At 32.7% G+C, this 27475-nt stretch overlaps 1 protein-coding gene across 3 annotated transcripts in view; it reads left to right on the top strand.

The window, feature by feature from the left end:
• Positions 1–27274, top strand: part of LOC143233197 (uncharacterized) — a 49470-nt gene extending 22196 nt beyond the window's left edge. Inside the window, exons 2-7 of one of the 3 annotated variants that reach the window (XR_013018024.1) lie at positions 12270–12635; positions 15643–15954; positions 19601–19621; positions 19825–19845; positions 25357–25475; positions 27090–27274. Coding sequence is in view for 1 of the 3 variants with exons in the window: in XM_076469172.1 (XP_076325287.1) it covers positions 12270–12635; positions 15643–15954; positions 19601–19621; positions 19825–19845; positions 25357–25424 (788 nt within the window). In the remaining 2 variants the exon portion in view is untranslated. The remainder of the gene's footprint in view (positions 1–12269; positions 12636–15642; positions 15955–19600; positions 19622–19824; positions 19846–25356; positions 25476–27089) is intronic. The other 2 variants (XM_076469172.1, XR_013018025.1) reach the window with 2 other exon arrangements.
• The last annotated feature ends 201 nt before the right edge of the window (positions 27275–27475 follow it).

The raw sequence follows: 27475 nt of genomic DNA, 5'->3' as shown, positions 1-27475 counted from the left end.
TGTCACATAAATTGACTGCATTTTATTTAAGCGGCTTCATTGTGTTACCTATTTGTAATTATTGTTTTTCCATTGATTGGAGAGATATATTATATAAAAAAGCAAAACTGTATGTAATAGCAAGCTAGTAATCCATAATTTATCAGTAAAAGCTCTAACATTAATTAGTAGGCCCGCCATGGCCATGTTGTTCAGTCGCTCGAATCGTAATCTGAGGGTCGAGGGTTCGAATCCCCATCGCATTAAACACGTTCGCCCTTTCAGCCGTAGGGGTATTATAATGTGTTGCCCACTACCAACTACGCTTAGTAAAAGAGTAGCCCAAGAGTTGGCGATGGGTAGTGCTGACTAACTTCCTTCCCTCTTACCCTGCTAAATTAGAGACGGCTAACGTAGATAGTTTTCCTGTAGCTTTGCGCGAAATTCAAACAACAAACAGAATTGTACAAATATTCGGATTAACGCCCAGAGATTTTAAAAGGCTCCTACATAACTCTATCATTGTAAATTGTAAAGCAACAGACAAAAACATGTGTATACTATTAGTAACATTAGAGAAAAATATCAGATATTGTAAATAAAAGATGTCCAATCATCTCCTGTGTATCATTATATTCTACAGTAAAACATCCCGTGTCATTGTTACCAATATAATGTTGGTAAATAAGAACTACTTGTGTAAACATTAATGCACAGTGAAACCAAATGTCCTGAATAACTAGTTATAAATTATTTAAAGTTTAATTTCTCTTAAGAGTTGTTTCCCTAGCGGTACAGTGGTTAGTCTACCGGTTTTTGATTACCGTGGTGGGCAGAGTACAGATAGCCCTATGTGTGTCTTTGTACTGAATTCTAAACAAACAAACGTAAGAGTAAAATTTTAAAATAGTAATATTAAGTCATAAGGTAAAAATGTATCTAATTCTGATACTTTATACTGTAAAACTAAAGTCTTTATTTCGTATACTTACGAAAGAAAAACAAAATTCGCACTTACAATCTGTTTTGTTAAAATAAGTGGATATACCAGAGCATTCGGCCATATTTTGTAAAGAAACATAACTCTCAATGCATAATTCTACTTGTAGTTATTGTAAATAAAATCACTATAGGGACATCTGATGATAAGATAAATTAGTAGCAAGTATTTTAAACTTATGTGCTTTGTTGCAAAAATAATATTGGAGATTCATTCGTAGTGGCAACTTAATTTTTGTTGTTGTTCACTCTCGGGTTACGATAAAAAATGAAGTATTAACTGTGTTGTGCACATAACAAGGACGTTGTTGTTACTTCTGCTTGTATATTACCATCTCAAATCGTTATAAAAACACATTATTAAATAATGATGTAATACTTGTAAATATGAGATTTTTTTCTGACTATTCATACCGTAAGTCCTTCGAATATTATAATAATGCATCCGCTGTGAAACTTAAAACCCCTAAATATGACAAAATACGCTTAACAAGCACATTGTCCCATTTGCACAATATCTTCAGAAAAACGTGGCTAACGTTTTCCAGTGAAAGGATCCGCTAACAAGCAATAAACAAATACTTTCCAAAAAGTGGAGCGCGTCATTGATTTTACAACACAATGTTATTTTCTCTGCAACTAATGGACTTCCAATTTTAACAGTGACGTATTAGTTAGTAGATGAACACAAATTATAGTGGTTCTAAGTGACTGTTGTTTTTATTTAAAGAAATAGTAAATAACAATTAATTAATTGAAAGCTCATCTTCATATACGTGTCTCGTGAAATAATACTCATAATGGCCAAATCGTCAAACTTTATACGATATGGTAAAAAGCAAAAAGATATTTCATGTACCAACCCATTTTAACATAAATTTTATATTTTCAAGGATGCAAATGTCATATAGAAAAGTTTATGGTGTTATTCTGGTTTAATAACATTTCGATCTCTTTAATGCTATCACACATTATAAGCCAATTTAGATTCTATTATTATTATGAAAGTGTTTAAAGACGGTCAGATCATTTTTTGTTGTTTTCACTGTTAAACCGACGTTTTCAGTTTGTTTTTTTGTAAGCAATGCCACATCAGGCTATCTGCTCTGTCCACCGAAGGGAACCGAATCGCTGATTTTCGCGTTGTAAATCCGAAAACATGCCACGGTTCCTGCGGGGACCCGTTTGTTTGTAGTTCAAAATAAAGCTACACAATGAACTATTTTTGCTGTAGCTACTGCAGGTATTAAAAGCTGATTTTTAACGTACAAGCCCTAAGATTTACCTCTATGCTATCGGAACAGTTTTATAGATACAATACAATTTATACAGTTTATCTGAACATTGATTTAACAAACTATGGGAAGACAATATGTATACCAATTAATGATAACGTCAATATGTGCAGTGTACTGAACACTGTATTTAAAGATCATGACATTAAATATTTATGTGGGGTAATATTCACTTTAGTTCATTGAAGAAATTATTCTTTTGAATAACTGATTGTTCCTGCTTAATTTGATATTTATAAATCTTAGTTACACCAATAAGAAAATTACTCGACTTTAAAAAAATGATATCCAAGTAGAGTTCGAACCCCTTAGATGCAACAAAATATTACTAGCACTTTAAGCGCTTTATAATAGTGAAAATCAAACGCTCTGAATCGAAGGCGATTGTTATAATTTCTCTGACATATTTTCTTCCTTCTGTTCTGAAGCTCAAAGGCCAGGGATATCTAGGTGGTTAGGGCCCTGGATATCTGAGGGTCACGGGTTCGAACCCCCGTCATACCAATCATGCTCGCCCGTTCAACGGTGGGGACGTTATAAGTGTGACGGTCAATTCCACTATTCGCTGGCAAAGAGTAGCCCAAGAGTTGGCGGTGGGTGGTGGTGTCTAGCTGCTTTCCATCTAGTCTTACACTGCTAAATTAGGGATGGCTACCATAGATAGCCCTCGTGTAGCTTTGTGTGAAATTCAAAAACAAATAAACAAAAGCTCAGGAACAGCGATGGATAACCTTAATAGCTTTGCCGTAAATATAAAACAGTACATAAAGTTTGACATTTATTTCTGAACAAAATGTTAAAAATTATTTAACCTTATACGATGAAAAAATATATTTCCCGAATTTACGTCGCCACTGAAGCATGTGTATTGTAAAACCTCTAAACCAGTATTTTATTAATTTTATCTTCTTGGTAAAACGTACGTTTTCACCAGCGTATTAAACTTAGAATTTGGTCATTATTTTAGTTTTTATATAGTACATCAAATGTAACGCAACTTCATTAGTTGCTACAACCTTAATTAAAGGAAAATTGTAAGGAACGTTTAACATGACATTAACGTGCTTTATTACGCATAGATATTAAATTAAGTTCCATCAGAATAATTATATGGGTATTATGAAAATGTCATTTTTCCATATTATTATGTTAAAATAATAAGATGTGTTTTGTAAATCTTTTGTGTATCCGTATTATTATGTCAAAATAATCAGGTGTGCATTATCACTCTGTCATATATCTATATTATTATACGAAATTAATCAGGTTGTCATGTATCGATATTATTACGTCGTTAAGCGCATTGTTGTCAGTACCACAGTTGAAAATAAACATATATGTATATATATACTGTACATAGGAAAACCTTATAATTTTACCATTTAGTTTGGCAAAAGCTCTGGACAAAAAAACAACAACAACAAAGATGTCGCTTTATTGTTATTTTTAGTTTTAGAGAGGTGTTTCGTTAAACTCAGTAGTATGTTTCTCAGTGGTTTTCTTTCATGTCAAACTGCTTACACAGCACCAGCTGTGTCGATAACTTCCACATGATTTAAAAATCAATAGCACATTTTTAAAAATTTAACTCTTATTCGTGTTACACGTCAAACTAACTCTGAATTATACTATAAAACATTCAACAGCTTTCTATATTTTCGTTGATCAAATACACAAGAAATGAACCATATTTACTGTTTGACTACTTTCTAATTAGCACCACATTTGTCGACAACTTTGGTTATTCAACAAAAGGTGAATTTACTGAAAAATAATTTTTTTATCATTTCAAGTCGAAATAACTATGAAAAACCCAGTATTTGGTACATTAAGATTTATTATTGGAATATTTTAATTGACTTTCTCATTTTACGATTATTAAACCAACACAATTAACCGAAGTTTATTTTTCATTATCGCTTTCATATTTTCGACTTCCAATAATTTTAAGGGTCTTACCAAACCCAAAAGTCTCTAAAAGTTATTAATGCGAGTTCAAAGCAAACATTAGCTCACTTCAAATTTAGTTTCACAAAAAAGTATAGCAAAGATATTTCTCGACTTTTAATGTTACTACATAAATGTATAGGGTCAGTATCATGTTAAAGAAGTTAAAATTTAAAAATATATTCAATTTGAAATAAACTATTTTCACGTGAAACAATATCTTATTATATACCACTTGAATAACGTTATCAATATTTACTCTTGTACATTATAATATTTAAAGCCATTATTCATAATTATGTCACTAAAAGACCATGACTCCAATTATCTCTTTTTGTTATAAACATTATATTATTTATAGATGGTAATTAATATCTGATTAAATATCAGTTTTCCTTTTCTAATGGAAATACTTCACTGTTATCTTTAACACGAGCTGTGTAATTTTATTCTTAAAATTTAAAAGTATCAAAATTAGATTGCAGTGAATTACGATATAAAACATTCATGTTTCAAAACTAAAAAAATTAGTTTGTATTATTGTATAGTTTTGGCAATCTCACAATCTCTATAAAAGTAACGAAGTTCAATGTATTTTACAGCATCTCATACAAAAACTGTCAGATACAGCTTAATCGATTAAGAGAACTTAGATCAGAAAAATCTAATGACAACTGATGCAGTAAACAAGTATAATATGTTCCTGTTCATATTTATTTACTGGTTTAACGTTAATCTTTGAACTTTGTCAAAAGCACCTGCTCTAGTTTCACCAAAAATAAATAATAATGGCCAAGAAGTCAGTGAATTATGTTCATTGATTGAAATACTCTTTAATCTTTAGACAAAAGGTTTTTTTTTGTTTATAAAATTAAATGTATAGGGAATAGACATATTTCTTATAGGCAGTTCCAGTTATGTCTATATTCATATATAGTGCATTGTGAAACAAATTTAGACATAACAACAATTAAGTAAACTACTTATTTAAAAAAAAGTTATCTCCGCCCTCAGTGGCTTTCCAATAAGTTTGGAGAATTTTAAACAAGTTTTGTTTTCTCAATCATGACCTTTACTTTTTAATCCGAGGGTCGCGGGTTCGAATGCTCGTCACACCAAACATGTTCACCCTTTCAGCCGTAAGGTCGTTATAATGTGACGATCAATTCCACTATTTATTGGTTAAAGAGTAGCTCAAGAGTTGCCGGTGGTTGGTGATGACTCTCTGCCTTTCCTATAGTCTTATATTACAAAATTATGGACAGATATTGCAGATAGCCCTCGTGTAGCTTTGCGCCAAGTTAAAACAACAACAACGAGCAAAATGGAAACTTGAACGCACAGTTAGGAATAATTATATGGATACAGCGTCCCGATATGTCTGCTACAAGGAACAGAAGAAATAAACTAAATATAGTGCCAAAGCCCCCTCTCTCGTATAAGTCACAATGTGGTGGGAACATATTGCACGAAGGTGATTATATCTCAAGAGTGTTTTAATGGGGTAAATTTTTAATGTTGAAACTTCATACAGCAGGATATAAATGTGACTCTTGTAACCTTTTTTCACACCAACATATTTCAAGTAATTAAAATTACAGCCGTGAGACTTTGAATTAATTAATCTAAGTGTTATTTCTTGTGAGATTTATTAGGGTATAATTCATGTTTGACAGAATCAGTTCTATTCTCTTAAGTTTCGCAAACATTTATTAATCAGCAGTGAGACTCAATTGTCTGATATATTTCCACACGACAACTAAAATGGTCTTAGAACTTAACAACATTTTGTTTATAATAAAAATGTTATTTGTTTATGGATAAGAGCATAAGAGTCATTTTAAAGACTACTAAATCATATTAAAACCACACTTCTGCTAACAATAACCCAATCGTATGGTCTTTGAGATGCGATTTCCTTGCTGTCAAATGCACATTCAGATAGATGGCACATATCAATTTAATTAGTTTGAAAAAACTAAAATAGCACTATAAATGTTTTGTCAAGATGATGTCGACAATTTGATATTCAACCAAAATATAATGAAAATAAGTTTTAAAAAAATTTTTGCCCTACGACATGCAAGCGCTGAACTGTGTATTGTTGCATATCAAAATTTTAAAACAAACAGTTTCTCAGTGGTACAGAACAAAGTGTTCTATGTATATAAATATAATATTACTGTCTGTTCTATGTCCATGTAACTACTTTGTAGGGTTTGAAAGGATTCTGACCAAAATTGGTATGGAGATTCTTTATGTAAAAAAAAAATGTACATATGAAACTTTCTTATTGCGTTTTGCAGTTTGTTTGCACCGCAACTTTGCCTCTTGTTAATGGATCTTAACGAAAGTTGGTATGGAGGTTCATTGAGTCCAAATTTCAATTTAGAATTTTACAACTACTTCGTCTCCTGTGGATTAATATTCACTAAATTTGAATATTGTTTCTCAGAACGGCTGGTGTAAGTATTAACACTTTTATTGATAAGGAAAGTATGTTGTTCTCTGCTTATCAGCAAAAGTGTTAATACCCATACCAGCCGTTCTGAGATAAATTTTTATTCCAAGTGGGTTTCTCGTCATCAAGAAATTTGAATATTTGTTGAGTCCATGCTGAGACACGTGAAAAGTTGCTGTTTCGCATTTTGTTTTGATTTTTTTTATCAGCGTTTTTTTTTGCATTTTTACAATTCCATATAAGGGAAGCAACATTCTAAGATAACCTTTTATTAATCATGAATTTGCATAACTTCCATCTAGGGAACAGGTACTCCAGCTAGTATAGAATTGTGCTATAATATTGTGCTTATAAGTAGAGCATATCATTCTGTCTAAGTGAAGTAGCTTTATAAGTGACAACGAAGCAACAATATTTACACTGAGTCAAGAAGTCGCACCTTAATTTTCTTAACATGACTATAGGAGGTCGAGAAACATATTAATGATCACGAAACATAAGAATTCCAGCTCATTTGTATGTAAAGAAAGATGTTATTTCAAATATTTCAATAAACTAACAGAATTTAAAACAATTTTCTATGATTTTATTCAGGCTATTTACTTCTAGGCTTCGTTAGCATTGCCTCATTAACAAATCATTACAAACAAACACTAACAGATGGTTCCTTGAGGGTGTTAGTTTGCAAAATTGCAGCGTTAAAATACGGGGACTAATTCCCGCGGTGGACAAAGCCCAGCGTGGCATCCCGCTAAAACAAGCGTACTCTAACAACTGATTGTTTTAAAAAAACCTGGTTTTTAGTGTTGTAAGTTTACAGACATATCGCTGAGCCACTGGGGGCCTGCTGATAAATATTATTAACAGCTTTGCAGATGATAATAGTAGTAACGTCTTTCTATTTTATTCATAAAAAAAAAAAAAAATACATACATAAATATATATAACAAGAATTGCAATAGAATTTGGCCATTAATTGCCGTTGTCTATCCTGGTTCACAAACTGATGACCTATATCAAATTTTCAAAACAAGTTATTATCTCAGTTATTAATGCATGATCCATCCCTTACATTAAGATATTTTTGCCTGTATTTTACTGTATTTTTTTGTACTAACATTGTTTAAATTTACGCAACAATTTATGCATGGTCGATAAGTGCTGTGCTTGAAATAAAACTCAACTTCGTATTAAACATTTCTTTTAATGTATCAAGTTGGGAATATGTTTTATCATCTTAGGTAATTTGCGATTTCAATGTTTTTTGCGTCATTAAATTCTACTATGAATAACGTAAGTCTCTAATAATCGGTTGGAAATCAGACCCTTGATGGTGTCATCCGTTAGTAACGAGATATGAGGAAAAGAAATACAAAAATCATTCATGTTTTTTATATGAATTTTATATTAAAACTACACTTTGTGAGAAAGTACTGAAGATAAAATAATGTGATGTTTATAAAAATATTCAAAATCAAAGAACGTTTATTTTTTGTTGAATTTCACACAGAGCTTGTTTGTTTTTTTAATTAAGCACAAAGCTACACAATGGGCTATCTGTACTCTGCCCACCACAAGTATCGAAACCCAATTTTTAGTGTTGGAAGTTCGCAGACATATTGCTGAGCCATTGGGGAGCCACAGAGAGCTCCTGGATATAATTTAGGTCAACTGTTTATTACTTTTCATTCAATGACTCTTATTTGTTAATTAAAATAAAACGTTAAAACGTTTAATAAACTAAACCTAATTTCATTCCAAAACTACTGAATGTTTTGAAGATTTTTAACTTCTTCACTGACATAAGTAACCAACTTAAAAGTGCACAATTCAAAAACCAGCGGCTCTAACAATATAACTAAATTTTACAGTTCCTTGTCTTCTTAAGGTTTGTTTGTTTGTTTTGAATTTCGCGCAAAACTACTCGAGGGCTATCTGCGCTAGCCGTCTCTAATTTAGCAGTGTAAGACTAGAGGAAAGGCAGCTAATCATCACCACTCACCACCAACTCTTGGGCTACACTTTTACCAACGAATAGTGGGATTGACCGTCACATTATAACGCCCCCACTGCTGAAAGGGCGAGCATGTTTAGTGTGACCGGGATTCGAACCGAGACCCTCGGATTACGAGTCGAACGCCTTCACACACTTGGCCATGCCGGGTCGTCTTCTTAAGGAATGATGTGTTTTATTTTACCTAAAATCAGCTTAAGATCCTAGGACTACGAGTCGAGTGCTTTAACCACCTGGCCATGCTGGGCCATCTAATTGGATATACTTACCAACTGTGTATATTTCTTTAAAAAAAGCCTAAACCGTATTATGATATGATAAGTATTAGACATGATATTTCTGATAAATACGTCTGTCTAAACTAAGAGTTTAGGAAAATAATTTTTGATTAAAACAATTTTATTTATTAAAATTGTATTCGGCTGAAATATTTACATTAGTATTTTAAATTAATACACATTTATACAATTGGCTCTTGTTTTTAGTTTGTATATTACTGTTGTTTAGAGAATGTTTTCCGATATGGAGTTCGATTGTGAATAAAGTGTAGATAGCCTATTGTATGACCTTGTGTTAAGAAACAACAACAACTATTTAGGATGTGCAGACTTCCATAAAAAATCAGATTAAAATATTTTGTACTTGCTTTGGTATAAATAAACCGCTCTGTTTCAAAACAAATATTCATCTACATTTATGAATAATAAATAAACTTAGTGGTTGAAAACTCAGATATATAAAAATCGATGACTAACTTAGTTCCTATAAACTCCATCAGCTCGCCCTCAGCAAAGGTTTTCTTGGTCAAATAAATGGAGCAAACTGATAGATATATTCAGTTATTTACAGAAAACAGTCTTCACCAACATATGGCGGAATTTCTGCTACACGGTTTCGAATCCCCATCACACCAAATATGCTCGCCCATTCAACCGTGGAGGCGTTATAATGTGACAGTCAATTCCACTATTCGTTGGTAAAATAGTAGCCCAAGAGTTGGCGTTGGGTGGTGATGACTAGTTGCCTTCCCTCTAGTCTTTCATTCCAAAATTAGGTTCGGCCAGCGCAGATAGCCTTCGTGTACCTTTGCGCGAAATTCAAAACAAACTAAACTAAACTTTTGCGAAGTTTTTCTTTTAGTGCCTTTACGTGTTAATAATCTCTCGTTTCTTTGCGTAGACAGTGTACACACGATTAATCGTGCGTCAAAGAAAGATGTCCTAAATATCGTTTTGCCCTTGGAACTACTTCCTCTATCGTTGATTGCTCTCGTTCTGATGGCCCGTGATTATACACTATCGCCCGACACTGCAATTTCCATTGTAACAAGCTTATACAAAAAAAAAAAAAAAACAGTGAGATCAATCTCAGACCACACATCCTGCGAAACGTTTTCACAGAGCAGCCACTTACACGTGAACATCGACTTCTGAAACCGCGAATAAACATACGAACAACACCAGCATTTCTGAAGCAGCTTGGAAGAACCTGATTGGTACATAGTATAATGTTATTTTTTATTTTAATTTGTTCAACATTATATTTTTATGAAGCAAAGAACTCACTGACTTCGAGATGTGTTGTATCAAAACGTTTAAACACGTGACTTCTCAGCCTTCATTAATTTTTAATAATTTTTTACTAGCTTGTTATTTGACACAGGATACAAACTAAGCTTTTATGGAATAACTTTTATCGGGGGGGATTGTAAGGTTCTTTTTCTAATCAAATATTTTACTTTGCCGTTTCACTTGAGGTATGCTTTTTAAACCTTTTTTCTTTCGAATATGTTTACTATTCGAGTTTTTCTAATTCTATGAAAAGCATTAAGGTACTCGTTGCGTCATATGGATCTGTATTGTTTAACAAATATTCGTCTTTAGATAAGGATATGGTCCCCGCTAGTACAACGGTATGTCTTCGGATTTACAACGCAAAATCAGGGGTTCGATTCTCCTCGGTGGGCTCAGCAGATAGACCGATGTGGCTTAAGAAAACGCACATAAACACACAGATAAGGATGTGACGTTTGTATCCAGCCATAAGGTACTATGGAGGCAATGAACTGTTGAGCAGTCGCTGTGAACAAAGTATGTGTAGATATTAGCTAACGTATCCCTCTTTAACGCAAGGGGAAGACATTGGGCCCACGGGATGACGTATAGAGCTTAATCTAAACACCGAATGCTCCATGTTAGTAATAGTATGTGTTAGGTTTGAGGATAGCTGTTGAGTAGATGAAACATCTGCAATCATAAATATCTTATATTATAACTTGCACTATATTTTAAAATACTGAGATTAGAATATTATAATAATTTCAAACAAAAATAAAAACAGTTTGTGAATAAGTTGAATAAGGTTGTGAGCAAAAAAAATATTGTTAATTTTCTACACATATTCAGAAACGCTACACACTTCCTTGTTATCGTTTAAGCCTAAATTAACTTACTGAAGCCCCCCAGTGACTGAGTGGCGTGTCTGCGGACTTGCAACGCTAAAATCCGGGTTTCGATACCCGTGGTAAGCAGAGCCGCGATAGCCCATTTGTGCTTAATTCAAAACAACAACAACAACTTACTGAAGCTCTGCTGTGAACAAAAAATATATTAATTTTGCTTTAAATCTTCTAATTGTTAGTATGTTTAACTTCATTTAATACGTATTGATTGACTACAAAGATTGAGTGTGTTTTATTAAAACAATTTTAAATATGAAAATCACCGTGTCTTTTCATAATTACAATTTATAGGTTGCTTGGTTCCACCATAAATCTATAGCTTTTAAAATGGGTACACAACAGCTCTTTATCACGGATAAAGATCTTTTTAAGACTGGGATATCGTATCTCTAAAATGAGGATATCTTTTATACCTAATAACACTTGAAAACACAAAAACATATACCAACTCGGAGTACTAAAACCATGCAGCAAGAGATCTGTAACAAGTCGTACTGAGCTGTTTTTAGTAAAGTACGGCATCTTGTAACAAGTAATAATCCATAAACAGTGGTAAAAAAATCATTGATATATTCCAAGAAATTATGTTAACAGAGTTTGGGCTCACCAGAATAAGACTTCTGTTCAACTGTCGCACACCTTAAAATGGAATCAGTGTTTATGTTTTTCTGTGTGAAAACATACTGATGAAATTTTAGGATGCAGCACCTATAGATTGGTATGCGATCGAACTGTTGAAAAAAAACGCTGGAAAACCGTTGTTCTCAGACTATTGATTGACTGTGAAAACTCTTAAGGACTATTGGTGTGCTATGGATGTGCTAGCCTATTGAAGAAGCCTTTTTTAATAGGAAATTTTCTGTATGGTTATTTTTAAATGCACGATTATCTGATAGTGTATAACCGGACGTGGTGAAATGGGTATTATCGATATGTTGAAGCTCCAAATTCGTTTAAATGTAATGTACTCTGCGCTGTGTATATAGATGAGAAAAATAGTCACTGAGCGACTCAATTAATTAATTACTAATCAGAAGTATACATTATTATAAAATCAAATATATTTTACGCATACAGTCTAACGCCATTTATATTTATATCTTTGTTTTCCAGCTGGGTTGACTGTCAAGATACTGCGGCTTTCAGTTCCACACTCAGTTCAAAATGGAACAGATCACGTTATTCTAGACTGTGAATATAACTATACAGTAAGTGATCTTCGTCTTGTTGTCAAGTGGTTCTACAACAACAATTTAGAGCCCATCTACCAGTGGATTCCTAAACTGAATTCTCGACACATTTCTGAAATGTTGAAGGGTAGGCTTGACCTTTCTTATAGAGTCAATTCACCTGATCCGTACTTTTACTATCGAGCCCTCTACGTCCAGCAGCCTACTTTGGATATAAGTGGTAAATACACCTGCCAGGTAATGTCTCTTGCTGGTCATGATCAACGGCAGCAGAAGATGGTGGTGTATTGTAAGTGTTGTACTATATTGACTGTCAGAATAGTGGTGTATTGTAAGTGTTGTACTATATTGACTGTCAGAAGAGTGGTGTATTGTAAGTGTTGTACTATATTGACTGTCAGAATAGTGGTGTATTGTAAGTGTTGTACTATATTGACTGTCAGAATAGTGGTGTATTGTAAGTGTTGTACTATATTGACTGTCAGAATAGTGGTGTATTGTAAGTGTTGTACTATATTGACTGTCAGAATAGTGGTGTATTGTAAGTGTTGTACTATATTGACTGTCAGAATAGTGGTGTATTATAAGTGTTGTACTATATTGACTGTCAGAATAGTGGTGTATTGTAAGTGTTGTACTGTTTTGACTGTTAGAATATAACTGTGTAAATATATTTGAGAAGATGTAAGATATAGTTTATGTTTTTGGTGAATATAGAAGCTTAAATATCTCAACTTGTTGCAGTGTTAAAATATTTATTTATATTTTTCTTTTGTTATTGTACTTAGCAATTACTTGTGAAAGAACTAATGTGGCAGAGTTTGGACAAAAAAATAACTTCTTAAAGAAACAAACCAAACCCTTACCTTCCTCTCTACCCCCGGCAGCTCAGCAGTAAGCTAAAGTGTTTGAAATATTAAAGCTCAATGTGCACCTTTGCGCTTAACAACATGCAAATGGTATTGATTAAACAAAATAATAACAGGATAGTTTAAGTATTTCTGTCTGTAAAATGCTAGGAGAGATCATGTTATCTTAAGAACACATACGATAGAATAATTACTAGCATCTCTTGAGCTTTGCACTAACTAGATATAAGAAGACGAGAATTAAACACACCCTTATTATAATTACAATATGAGTGCAATACAGAACGAAGTGTGGTTAAACGCAATAAGTAACAATGCCAAAATTTCACTTAATCTATAGAGCTTTACAGAATTGTATTTAACCTCCCGGTACCAACTTTCATAAAATAAAAAAGACAAAAGTTCATTTAAGTTATAAATGTATTTGCGCTGTCTTAAATAAAACCACTTTACATACTGTTGAATCACGTAAATACTTGAAACACTTTTGGTATTGTTTTACTACGATAATCAATGTCATGAGCAGCCACAATCTAACTGCGAGCTGGTGGTTAGTAGAGAGGACGTAAGATGTTTGTTTGAATTTCGTGCAAAGCTACACGAGGGCTACCTATCCCTAATTTAACAGTGTAAGACTATAGGGAAGGCAGCTAGGCATCACCACCCAACGCTAACTCTAGGGCTACTCTTTTACCAACAGAATAGTGGGATTGACCGCACGTTATAACGACCCAACGGCTGAAACGACGAGCATATTTGTTTTCACGGGCATTCGAACCCGACCCTCTTAAGAACTATTAAGTTATTATTGATCAATATTTAAGTATTGGTAAGATACAACTCAGAGTAAACAATAACCTTACAGCATTTGATTAAAAGAGATAGTTCAAAATTAAGTACAAAGCTGAACAATGGGCTATCTGTACTCTGAACACTAGAAGTATCGAAACCAGGTTTTTAACGTTATAGTTCGCAGACATTTCGCTGTGCCACCGAATGTCGTGATGATAAGAACGAATAGTGTGTTTCACTTGAAAGGTTTTTGATTGATATAAAATATTGGAATAACAATAATAGAGTTGATATTTCAGTATATGCAATTAACAAGCATTTTGAGGATTTTCATTGAGGGAAAATATTGTAATTTTCAATATTTCAATAATTATCAGAACCAATATTGTATTGTACAAATTTTGCAAGCACTTTGAACGATGAGATATATTGAAACGTTCCCTCCAATTAGCAAAAATGGTAATACTCATATTATCCTATAGCCTATTTAGCTGTTTTTGATTTGCATTAAGTATAGCTATACGTAGGCTTTGACTTTTAGTTATTATATTTAGTTTAGTGTCTTTTAGTGTTTAGTTGTCAGAAATGAAAGTATTCTTTGTTCGAAGTGGTAATTACATAACCGTAATGCATCAGCTACCACGGCCCACTGGCCAGGTGGGATAAGGCGTTCGACTGGTAATCTGAGGGTCGAGAGTTCGAATTCCAGTCCCGTCAAACATGCTCGCCTTTTCAGCCATGGGGGCGTTATAATGTTACGGTCAATCCGACGATTCGTTAGTAAAAGAGTAGCCCAAGAGTTGGCGGTGGGTGGTGATCACTAGCTGCCTTCCCTCTAGTCTTACACTGATAAATTAGGGACGGCTAGCGAAGATAGCCCTCGTGTATGTTTGCGCGAAATTAAAAAAACGAACATTAGCTATCACGTGACTGCTTATAAAGTAAAAATGCATTTACTATAACGAAAATTTATTAATAGGCTGCTTTGAATGCAAACTGAAATAAGAATAACAATAACTGAAAGAAACCTTTCATAAGTTCATAATACAATTTCATTAGAACTTTTAAGGATTACAAATAGTTGCTCTATCTACATGGCTATAATGTAGGCTATCAGAAAGGTAAACATCTAATCAGAGACACCTTTAAACACTGATAATTATAACATATTTTACAAATATGTACTACGTACGTAAAGTAATTTGATCAAGATTTAGTCTATTTTTTTATTATACATAAGATCAAACATTCCGCTGCGATGTTTAATTATTTCTTTATATTTTATTTGCTGCTTAATACCTTATATTTAATTTACATATGGAAACATTGGGTCTATTGTTGTAATTATTGTACTGTTTATTTAGTCTTATATTGTCGACGCCTCGGCATCATAACATGAGATAGAACAAAATAAATATAACCCTCAGTTTATCAATGATCAAATTGTTAGTTACTTTCGGTTATTTGATTTGTGGAAAGAATTTACGGACTTGAAAAACAAACAAACAATATGTGTGGAATATTTGTAAATGTTCATAATGATGTTTGTTTTAACGTATTTGTTGTTTTTTATGACAGTTACTGAAGCTAACATGTTATATCATTTATGTGTCTCTTTTTTTTTTTTTTTTCAAGCTCAAGCGAAGTCATTCTCTTTCTCTCATACCGAAATATCTAGTTCAGAAAGAGAAATCTCTTGTGAAGCAATGGGACTGTTTCCTCGACCGGAAATGTCCATCAATGTTATCCTCCCAAAGCACTCAAAACGGCCACTGTTACAGACATCAAAGAAATACGTCAATATTACACGAGAACTATATTCTATTTGGCTCAGTGGAACATTTCATGAAATAGATTTCCCAAAGATAGATAAGATAGTCCTGGAATGTGAAGTTTATATTCCAGAAACAGATTACAAAATATCAAAAGAAATATCCTTTTACACAGGTAACTCCTTTTCCTCACCAAAATTGCTTTCGCCTCGTTTGCTCCAAAATGTTTGGTATGAAGGTTTTTGTTAAAATTGAATTGTGGCCTTATTGTATATTGAAATGGATAGTGTTTAACGGAAATAATTTTTAATATTTTATTATGTCAGAAAAAACACAAACAATTCTCAATCTGAATATAGAGAAAAAAAATAGGAAAAAAAATGGTACAATATTGAAAGGAGTTTGTTGATTTACATATATAGTTCGCCATATATATCAATATGTACCGAATATACATGTGATTAGTTATAATATGATGTTAGCAAATGAAAATTCCTGATTAAACACACAATAATAAAAAATAACGGCAACTATGTTGTAGTTAATTTGTTTATCGCTAAACTTAACAACATAATTAAAATTAGCCAGAACACGTTTTGATGTCATCGTTTATTGAATGAATAAAGCTAACGGTCTATTTTCATTAGCATTATATCACTATGTAGTTAGTTGCAGTATGAGTACAATTAACTTGATAATGGACAGTTTTAATGTTTAATTGATAAGATTGGTTTTAAATATATATTCTCGGGTAAAACAGTTACTCAATAATGAGTGTTAAAACAATCTCTGTAGGACATAGTTCAGAGTTGTCAAAGGATAATACAATGGTGAATACAAACTCTGAGATAACAAAGCCGATCTTTATGAAGCTATGTGGAGAGATAAAATGTTGAAACACATGCCACTTAAGATCTTGGAGGTGTTGAATGGAATTTAGATGATGCATTCTTGCAGGCAGTTCGTGATCTTTATAGTTTTCTAGTTCATGGTCGTATGTTATAAACCTGACATTAACAGAAGTTGTTACACTGCATAAAATCAAAATATGACTTCTCTACCCTGCTAAAGATCGTACGTCTTGACCTAATCGAGCAGAAAATCCACCTCTTCTAGAAGTAACATAAGATCAATGCGTCGTTATTTACTGGTGTTCCTCACACCATAATCGAACCATCGCCGAAACACTGAGCAATGTCGTACTGAGTATACCATTTATCTTTGTCTTTACATGCACGTACTCCAAAATCTTTAGCAGAAGTATGAAAGTCGTAAGACATTTTTAGAGAATAAAAATGCGTCCTTCCTATTTTTATAAAGAAATCCAGATAAGTTATGCTATAAGACAAGATCAACAGTTGGTCTGAATCAAGCTGTCTTCTCATTCATTTAAGTATTCTACTTCTTACAGCTTACTTAATAATAATCATTACAGTCGCTGTCCTGAAGTCTGTACCGAACCTTTTTACAGTTAACATTCAAATACCATCAACTATTTTATGCAGAATAATGACCGCTATGAAGTGCATTTGAACTTCTACGTTTTCGTTCGAGCTCTTTCGTTTTTACCCCCTGCTGGTACAGAGTTAAGTCTCTGGATTTACAACGCTAAAATCAGGGGTTCGATTTCCCTTGGCGGGCTCAGCAGTAAAGCCCGATGTGGCTTTACTATAAGAAGACACAAACACTTTTTCCTGTTTAAGATCTTTAGTTTGATAGTGTGCACAAACCCTTCTCACTACGGATCTTGAGAACAAACATGAGAAGCTAGCTGTTTCGTTTTGTTTTCTTTCTTTCATTTGACGTTTTACGCTAAATTAATAATGCAATAGGACTATGTATAGACAATTATTAATATACAAAAATAATCAAATTTAAAGAAGGTTTTGCAATCTGCTCTTACAGGAGGGTAGAACCGTGTTGAATTTCGTTGTACATTTATTTTACGAACTATTCAGTTTTAATTATTCGACTGTAAAATCCAAGATGCTAATAAGAGGATTAACAGAAAACAATAAAAGATCAACAATTTTCACTAAACTAATACAACTGTAACTGCTCAATCTTAGGACATTTGTAATTCCTTTTTGCGCTGGATACGCGTTTGAGAGTTAAGACAGTATAGTCTTACATCTTCTACATAAAGTGAGACATGAAAAGGCGATACCCTGATTTAGTATCATTCCCTGCCCTGAAATGTATACAACATTTTGCAAGGACACCTTGCTAATGTTATCTCAGGCCTTCGAATTTTTTGTAAAGACATTAATTGTTTTTTTTGTTTATTTGTTTTTGAATTTCGCGCAAAGCTACTCGAGGGCTATCTGCGCTAGCCGTGCCTAATTTAGCAGTGTAAGACTAGAAGAAAGGCAGTTAATCATCACCACCCAACCCCAACTCTTGGGCTACTCTTTTACCAACGAATAGTGAGATTTACCGTCACATATAACGCCCCGACGGCTGAAAGGACGAGCATGTTTAGTGCTCGAACCCACGACCCTCGATTTACGAGTCGAACGCCTTAACACGCTTGGCCATGCCGGGCCCGAAGACGTTAATACATAAAATAAAGTAAAAATAAACTAGTTAATATTACCTTTTAATTTGTTTTTTGGATATTGTCAACTTCAGTTATTTTTCCTACACAACATTTACTTGTTGTTTATATCGGGAAAAACTTTAGTTTGACGAGCCTCATTTTTATTAAAAAACATAAAACATTAAATCAAATCCATTAAACTCTTTTCTTTTAAACGATTATGATATCATGTTATACTCATTGTTATTAAATGTTTCATACACGATCAATATTACTTTAAAATATTCTAAGAATAACAATAATCTTAAAATTATGTTAACTTTCATATGCTCATGTATAAATATCCGATGCAATTGTTCTTAAGTTAATATTTGTAGGATCGGCATGATCAGGTGGTTAGGGCGTTCCACTTGTAATGTGAAGGTCGACGGTTTGAATCCCCGTCAAACTAAACTTGCTCGCCCTTTCAGCTATAAGAGTGTTATAATGTTAGGTCAATCCCACTATTTGTAAAAGAATACTTGAAGAGTTGATAGTGGGTGGCGAAGACTTTTCTCTAGTCTCACACTTCTAAATTAGGGAAGATTAGTGCCGAATAGTCTTCGTGTAGTTTCGCGTGAAAATTCAAAACTAATATGTAAGTTTATTCAGTTTAGATTCGCTGTAACACTAATTTTTCTTTATTTTGCTGCAAAGGATTATTTACATATTTTTTTTATTTTCTTAAATGATACCACTAAGTATCCCGTGCTTTAATAAAAGCGTCCTCCCGCCAGGAGACTCAATGGTAAGATTCAGGGCTTATAAAGCTAACATTGAGGTTTCAATCACTGTGCAGATAGCGAACTGTGCAGCTTTGATCTTGAATAAAGAAACTTTGGTTAAGAAACACGAAAATGACCAGTTAACTTTAGCGACTAAACATTGCATCAGATATCAACAAAACTTAACCAGTACGACTTCTTAGGTCCAGATGATAAACGATAGAAACTAGTAAACAAATATTTCCTGAAGAAATTTTAAAGCATATATAGTCCGATAGACGAAACCTAGAAATAAGAAAAGCGTACATTAATAAACTTCCAAAGTTTTGATAAAAACCTCATACCACTCAAGTTTTCGGAAACCAGTTTATCTATGAAATATATTAATAATTATGAATCAAAGAGTTAAATATCTATATTGAACTCATTACATAGTTGTTTCATGTTTTGTTTTTAAAATTTGTTGAGTTTAATTTTACCGAGTATTATAATTTGGTTTAAAACTTACTTATTTACAGGTATTGCATCTGCAAATAAAGGTAAGCCATGAATTTTGTGTTCATTATTAGTTCTATATAATTAATTTAATATTAATATGCTTCACAAATTTTCTTGTTGTACAAGTATTTTAAATCAATGAAAAATTACTAATAATCATTGTTGTTTTATTGTTTTGTTTGCAAAGTTTTAAGTTTCATTTTACTGAATATATTAATTTGTAAATATATTTAATTATTTTCAGGGTTTTCGACTACAAATAAAGGTAAGTCATGAATTTTGTGTTCATAATACTTCCTGTACTAGCCTATAGCCGGGAAAATGACTGGTCGACTACTACCACCTCTTCCATATACCCTAATTTCACATTTTATAATTAACTGAAATAAATAATTTTTGCGAAATTATGCTTGTCCAACAAAGAGGCAGTCAAACATCTGCAGATTTCTTTATGAGTAAATCAAAAGTAAGATCAATATAACTCAGATTAATAACTTCTAATATAAAGAAAAAACATTGTGTTTTTGTAACAATACGTTCCAACAATGGCTTTTATGTCATGTCCCTTGGAAACAAAATTATAAACTAATATTTTTCTATGTTCATATACTTAAAGTATAAAATGAAATATGTAGGAAAAAACAACTAGAAATAATTTTTTGATTTTTTTTAAATTTAGCATGTTCATTCATTAAAGAAGTTTTTTATTAACCTGTTGACTGCCAAGTATTTCAGCTGCTATGGCAGCTCCTATGCCAGTTTTTTTTTTTTCAGCAAAATTGAGTAGTTTTAAAACAAAGGAAATAAGCAACAAATACTATTTTTCTTTAAGCCAAATTTATAGTAGTGCACAAAATGAAGAAATATGTACAAAACATGAAACAATAATGCACAAAATGTCATTTTTGGGTATTGAAGTACATGACACCTTTAATAATTCACTTTCGTGTGAAACGTTTTGAAGCAGGGGTCAACACAAAGAGCCACTTTGCAATCAGTACATTCATATCTGCTTTCCCTCGTGGATTTATCAGAGCACACTTTACACTTTCTAGTGTGATACTTCTTTCCTGTTTGGGGAATAAGTGTTGGGAAGTGACGTTTTGTAAGGCAAAGCGGGTTTTCCAAGGAAGACCGGTCTCCGGTGGATTTTGGGCGCTGTGTGTGGTAATCTTCAATCAGGGTATGGATGACACCGAGTCCAAACTCCAGGAGAGACAGGTTGTTTCCCAGTGATTTGTAAACTACCAAAGCATTGTACACTGTTATATCCATCATGTGAAAAAATACTTTTTTCTACCACTTGACAGCCTTGCACATACTCAGATAAGCATGTAACACACTGTCACATAAGTCAACCCCTCCCATATAACGATTGTAATCAATGACACGTTTTGGTTTTACAATAACTAAACCAGTAGCACGGTTGATCTTTCCAGTGTTTTGCATGGTATTGTCATGTATTGTACTCAACATGAAAATGTCCCTCTTATCCTTCCAGTGAAAAACACCAATGCTGTCTTTTTGTGCCACTTCCATTTCTCCCCTTTGGATACTTGTGAAGCATTTCGGCATCCTAATTCGATTTTTCATTACTGTCCCACACATATAGGTGTCATGATCAAGCAATGACTTCGCTAAAGTGCCTTGTAAAAAAACGATCCAAATAGATCTTACAATTTTGTCCAAACAATGGTTCCATCAATGTGCGTACAACACGTTCGCCCTGTCCGCTCTCTGTAGTGCTGTACTGTGTAGTAGCACCAGTGTAGATGAAAAAGTCCCAAACATAGCCTGTTACACTTACACATAGCTCATAACTTTTGACTCCAAACCTAGCCCTTTTAGATGGAATGTACTGTCGAAATTCCAGTCGGCCCTTCCATAGTATCAAAGATTCGTTAATACAAACATGTTCGTTTGGTATATATGAGGTTCTAATTTTTTCCTGTAAATGGTCAATAATAAGTTGTATCTTGTGCTGTCATTGGTCAACAATATTTTCCTGTGTATTGTCAGCAAATTGTAGCATCAATAGCAGCAAAAGAAACCGGTTTTTTGACATGCACTGATCAAAAATGGGTGTGGCATGCAAAGGGTCAGTGCTGAAGTACATGGTAATAGTTGGTTTTCTTTCTATGCCCATTAGCATTATCAGACCCATAAATTCATAAATTTCCTTCTCATTAGTTGGTTTCCATGATTTTACTGCAGAATGTTCCTTCAAATCAGCGCGGGCCATCATAGCTCTGCATATTTATTGGTCTCTGTTACAATATGGTTGACAATTGTGGGAGGGAAGAACTTTTAAAAACAATAAAAGGGCTTTGTGTCTTGGCTCAAGTCGTCGTACTGGACACCATGATTTTCTGAGAAATAACTGAAGCAGCAAAGGATTCAGTATTCCAATCATTGTCATTAAGGCACTTTTTCTTGGAACTGTTCTTACCACGACTTGCAATTTTACGTTTACTCCCTGGTGTTATCGCCCGTTTACCAGTGTTGGTTGATGGCCAGTTATGATCATCTTCACTAACATCTGAGTCTTATATTTCCGTATTTTCCAAAGAATTTTCAAAATCCGAATCTTCTGAATTGCCACTGCTATCCTCAAACTCCGAACCAAGTTCAAAATACAACTCTAATTCTTCTTCATTTTGTAACTTTTTCGTGACGCCATTTTAGATCGAAAGTGAAAAAACTTGTAAGTAGGTCAAATGCATGTATGGTGCTGACATCTATCGTTGAAGTTAGGTATTATTGAGAACGAATTAACTCGTCCATGGCACTGTGTTACCGATCGGCTTGGACGAGTTATATCGTCTATGGCACTGAACAGGTTAAAGACGTTGATAATGTAACAGAAAATATCTTAATTCAGAAACGATTCAGGTTTAAAATTGAATGGATATTTCTACTTACATTATAAATTTTATCCACTTTCCTCTAGGATAGTTTATCGTGTACTATGTTTTACTTTATGTTTATTATACCAACATTCACTACACTTACAAGGTTTCTGGGCACACAGCCGTCACTAAAATCGTAATGAACAGACATTAATTGAACTATTCTATTTGAATAAATGCATTTTGGGCTTTATGACTCCTCCTATTTCGATAAATGAAGCGTGACGTGACACACACTGGCTTACATATATATATATATATGTATACAGATTAGAAGCTTAATTTAATACAAATATGCCTAACAAATGTTCCCACTCTATTTATATTATCACAGCGCCCCTCGTTGTTAGACTACAACTCTTCAAACACTTCTCAGTTCCTCTTATTTAAAGATGTTTTAAACAAAGTATAATTATTATCTGTTACTTATATAATAAAGATACGAAAACTATATTGAAATATAGCGTGCTGAATCATACCGGAACGACAGTATCTCTTTCTTAATTGCGTATAGTTAGTGATCTTTTTCTTGTTTCTCTTTGGTTTGATAATTATTGTATTTTTCTCTGTTTTTCAGTTGTATAAATGTATCTCTGTCGTGGAGGCTTTAGTCACTTTATTGCGTCTTTAATGTAACTTTTTCTTATAGGTTTTTATGAGTAATTCTGTTAGATTATAAAATACTCGAGATCATGGGAAGTAGAAAACAAGGATTATGAGTATTTGTAAGAAACAATATTCCAAACACATTAAGAGTTACAGTATAAACGCTGAAAACGGTCGAAACGTTATAAATCAATAGAAACCAAAACTTTGTGATACAAATAACGCTAACTGCGGATGTTTTTGTTCATATTCCTTTTTGTTTAGTCCCTCGTGAATTCAAAATCAGAGAAGCATAAAAATAGCGTTTCAGATTATTTTTGTCTTCTACAAGTCATCTACCAGGAGGATTTTTGTTCGATAGCAGAACTAGGCAGTTAGGTTAAACGATGTGAATCAAAGTATTCTCTAAAGCATTATTCACATGTGCAGTATGGTACTTAAAAATTAGAGTTTAAACACCGAAAAACAGATAAACAGTAACTTAAAAAAGTGTGATAAAAATCACATTAATTACAAATTTTTTAAAATAATTCCTTTTAATTTGTCTATCGCAGATTCAAAATAAGAGGGATGTTAAAAGAAATACGTTGTTTAACGTGAATTTTGTCACAAAGTTTTCCACACATTGGTTTGTAATGCTTCTCCAAATTTTGAATATGACATTTAATAGAAAAGCAGGTTAGTGGGTTTATTTTTCAAACGAATTCAAGAATGCAAAACACATTTAACTGTTTATGTTGTTGTTGTTTTGTGCAATACGAGTTTATCAGATAAAAATACTTTACTAAAAGAAATTTTAAACTATAAAAGGTAAACACAATTTTACTATTGTAACATGATACAGAAATTACATCTATTGTTAGAATGCCTAAGAAAAATTATATTATTTTAAACAGTATATCCAAATTATTTGCATAACTGAAGGTTATTCACACCTTAAATCATTAGATATATTATTTTACGTCGAACAGTGGATCAGTGGCAAGCATAAGGGATTATAAGATTTGGGGCTCGAATCCCACATGGGACACAATACATAGAGCATTAGGTTTAAACAAGCAAAGATGAATTTAAAAGCATTTTTCATTCTACCGTTATAATGAAAAAATAAACCACCTACAGGAAGTGAAACTAAAAATGTCAAAATCTAATATTTTTAATGTTTTCTTTTACAAATTTTGCCTTTAATTTATATATCTTACATACAACGTAATTTTAATTTTACTTTGAAAATGTCATTGAATAATTTTGATAATTGCAAAAAAATCACACGCTTATATAACATAGAATTGTTTATTTATTTTTATATTTTCAAATAATATTTTGGAGAAGTACAATTAAATATATATGACTGTGGACCTCTTGAGCGTATTTTATATACAAGTATTCAAATCGCCACCATAATTCAATTATCTTTTGTTTTCATTTCCATTTCTATTCTGGTTTGGCTTGACATGCTCAGGGGGTTAAGGCACTCGACTCGTAATCTGATGGCCACAGGTCCGAAATCCCGTCACACCAAACATGCTAGTCCTTTCAACCGTCGGGGCGATATAAAGTGACGGTCAATCCTACTATTCGTTGATTTAAGAGTAGCCCAAGAGCTGGCGGTGAGTGAGGGGTAGTGACTAGCTGCCTTCCCTCTAGTCTTACACTGCTAAATTAGGGACGGCTAGCGCAGATAGTTCTCGTGTAGCTTTGAGCGAAATTCAAAACAAACCAAAATTATTCTGGTTTTTGGTAAGTTCGGTAACTAACTTACTTCCAACAGCTCTTCGTACAATATTAAGTGTAGTGGAGACAATCAAAGTTTTACACTTTTAGTTATTAACATGTAAACATATGGTATATGATACTTTAAGTACTTATTCAAATATATATATAAAGACTGCTTTATGTTATACAAATGGTACTAAGTTTTATTTACTGCTTTTTTATATAATTTATTTGGTTTTAGCTTTCTTTTACTATTTTATAATGCCTGTAAATTAAAATATATAATATTATTTGTCATTAAAAATAGTCTGGGAACGTCCTGTATGATTATAATTTTAAAATATATATATACACATATATTTGGTCTTCTCTAAGCTGTTTTACATGGATGTTCTTCAGGTTTAAATTATACATATCAGTTTAGCTGATTAATGGTATAGGTTGCTCGATTATGGTTTTTCTATCTCTAAAATATTACTTTTCTAACATACGAGTAAGTTATTCACATGTCTTTAAAATAAGATTTAAAATACGTTATTTTTCAGAGACATCATGGGTTTTATTCTGGTTGTGCTACCTTATTTGTGTCGGTGCCCCTACCTACAATTCATAACATATCAAGTTCCAGTGGAACAGTGTGTATTTCAAAAGTATGTATCACAAGGTAATACAGATATCTTTATTTTAGCAATATTTATCAAGCTTTGTTTTATACCTATCAGTATGGAATATCATTTCTAGAATTTATAAATATAAATGTGGTTGTCCAACTTCGAATTACCTAATTTATGGCTCAATTTTCACTTAGCTAAAAAGGTCTTTCGTCCCATGACTTGGCCTCGGTTGTTTACCTAGTTAGCTGAAAAGATAAGTGAAAGTTATTATGTACGTCTACATGATAACTTCTCATTAATTCATTATTTTTAATTAATGAATATTGGTATTGTATTTTTGACAAAGAACTCATCATTGAACCGTGAAAATATAATCTTATAACTATGCTTAACTATCTGAAATTTACATACCTATAATTTCTGTACAGTTGACTTAGATAACAGCATATTGCATTTTAATAAACAAATGCTTGTTTGAGAGTATAGATTATTGAAAACCATTTATTCTATAAAAGTATCAATAATTTTCGATTTTTTTGTAAGGGAATATTTATTGTTATTTTTTTACCTCTCTTTTGTACCAAGTATAAAAAGTTAATGAGTAAAGGATAAAGGCTGATATTATCATTATTATAAATATCTTATATTACCGTATATAGGATTATAAATACATACAAAACCTGTGAGCAAATTTTTATGTAGTTAGAATGGTACGATGAAAACGAAACTTAATGGTACTCTTTATTATATGGAATTTATAAAATGTCACATTAGAATATATATATATATATATATATACATATATTTGTAAACTGAATTTACTTTCGTATTTGTAAATTTACATTCGTATTTGTAATACATATATTTGTAAATTTACTTTCGTATTTTTGAAACTACATTCATTTTTTCTGTTCCGTCAACAATAATTTTAATCGTTTGGTTAATCAGGAAATTAAAAAAGAGTAAATATTTGGCAGAAGTTGAGAAATCGTAAAGTGATAGTCATTCAGCCAAATAAATACACCTAACTTTAACAGCATAGAAATTATTAACTTAACAAGCCATTTTGTAGTAATTCACAATGAATTTGTAAATGCGAATTAAATGAATTAAACAGCTTTTAGTGGTAACAGAACTAAATATTAGATTAGAAATAAAAATGAGGAATACGCCCTCTATGGACAGGTGGTTCAGGCACTCGACTCGTAATCTGAGGGTCGTTGGTTCTTAATACCTGTTACACCAAACATGCTCGCCCTTTCAGCCGTGGGGGCGTTATGATGTTACGTTCAATCCCACTACTCGTTGGTAAAAGAGTAGCCCAAGAGTTGATGGTGGGTGTTGACGACTAGCTACCTTCCCTCTAGTCTTACTCTACTAAATTAGAGATGGTTATCGCACATAGCGCTCGAGAAGCTTTGCGCGAAATTCTAAAGAAATCAAACCAAATGAGGAATAGAAAATAAATAAAATAACCAAAGTTTTTTTTAACATTGATTTAAATTCAAAGATGACTTTATAATTGAACTTCTTAAAAGTTTCGTTTCACCAAGTGTGCCTTAAGTTATGTTAGTTGTATTGTACTGCACAAACGCGGTTCGAAGATTTTTCACTTTAGAATTAATAAGAATTCTAATAATTGTTCCATTATGTTTTGGTTTCAGGTGACGTTGAAGCAAACAAGACTTGAAATATGAGACTGACAGAGAGATAGGACGTTAAACTGAAGATTATATTGTTTAATTTAATAAGCTTTTCTTGTACAAAAAAAATACTAGTCACGCTTTCACGTCAGCTTTCTCATTCAAATTTGTTCAATAAAAAATTGCTAAAAAGCAGAACAATAAAACGTTTTGAGAAGTTTTCTCTTGAATTAAACTCTTTTTAAGACTAATTTTTCCCTTGTTAGTAACTAAACTTTGCTTTATGCTTTTAATAAAAAGAAGAAAAACTTAACTACTTAGGTTTCTAATTTTCTATTTGGCCCGGCATAGCCAGGTGATTAAGGCACTCGAATCGTAATCCGAGAATCCAGGGTTCCAATCCCCGT

Source organism: Tachypleus tridentatus, chromosome 12, assembly GCF_004210375.1.
Source record: "Tachypleus tridentatus isolate NWPU-2018 chromosome 12, ASM421037v1, whole genome shotgun sequence".
Classification (NCBI taxonomy): domain Eukaryota; kingdom Metazoa; phylum Arthropoda; class Merostomata; order Xiphosura; family Limulidae; genus Tachypleus; species Tachypleus tridentatus.
Note: the sequence above shows the minus strand (reverse complement) of the source record. Positions and strands in the feature narration are given on the sequence as shown.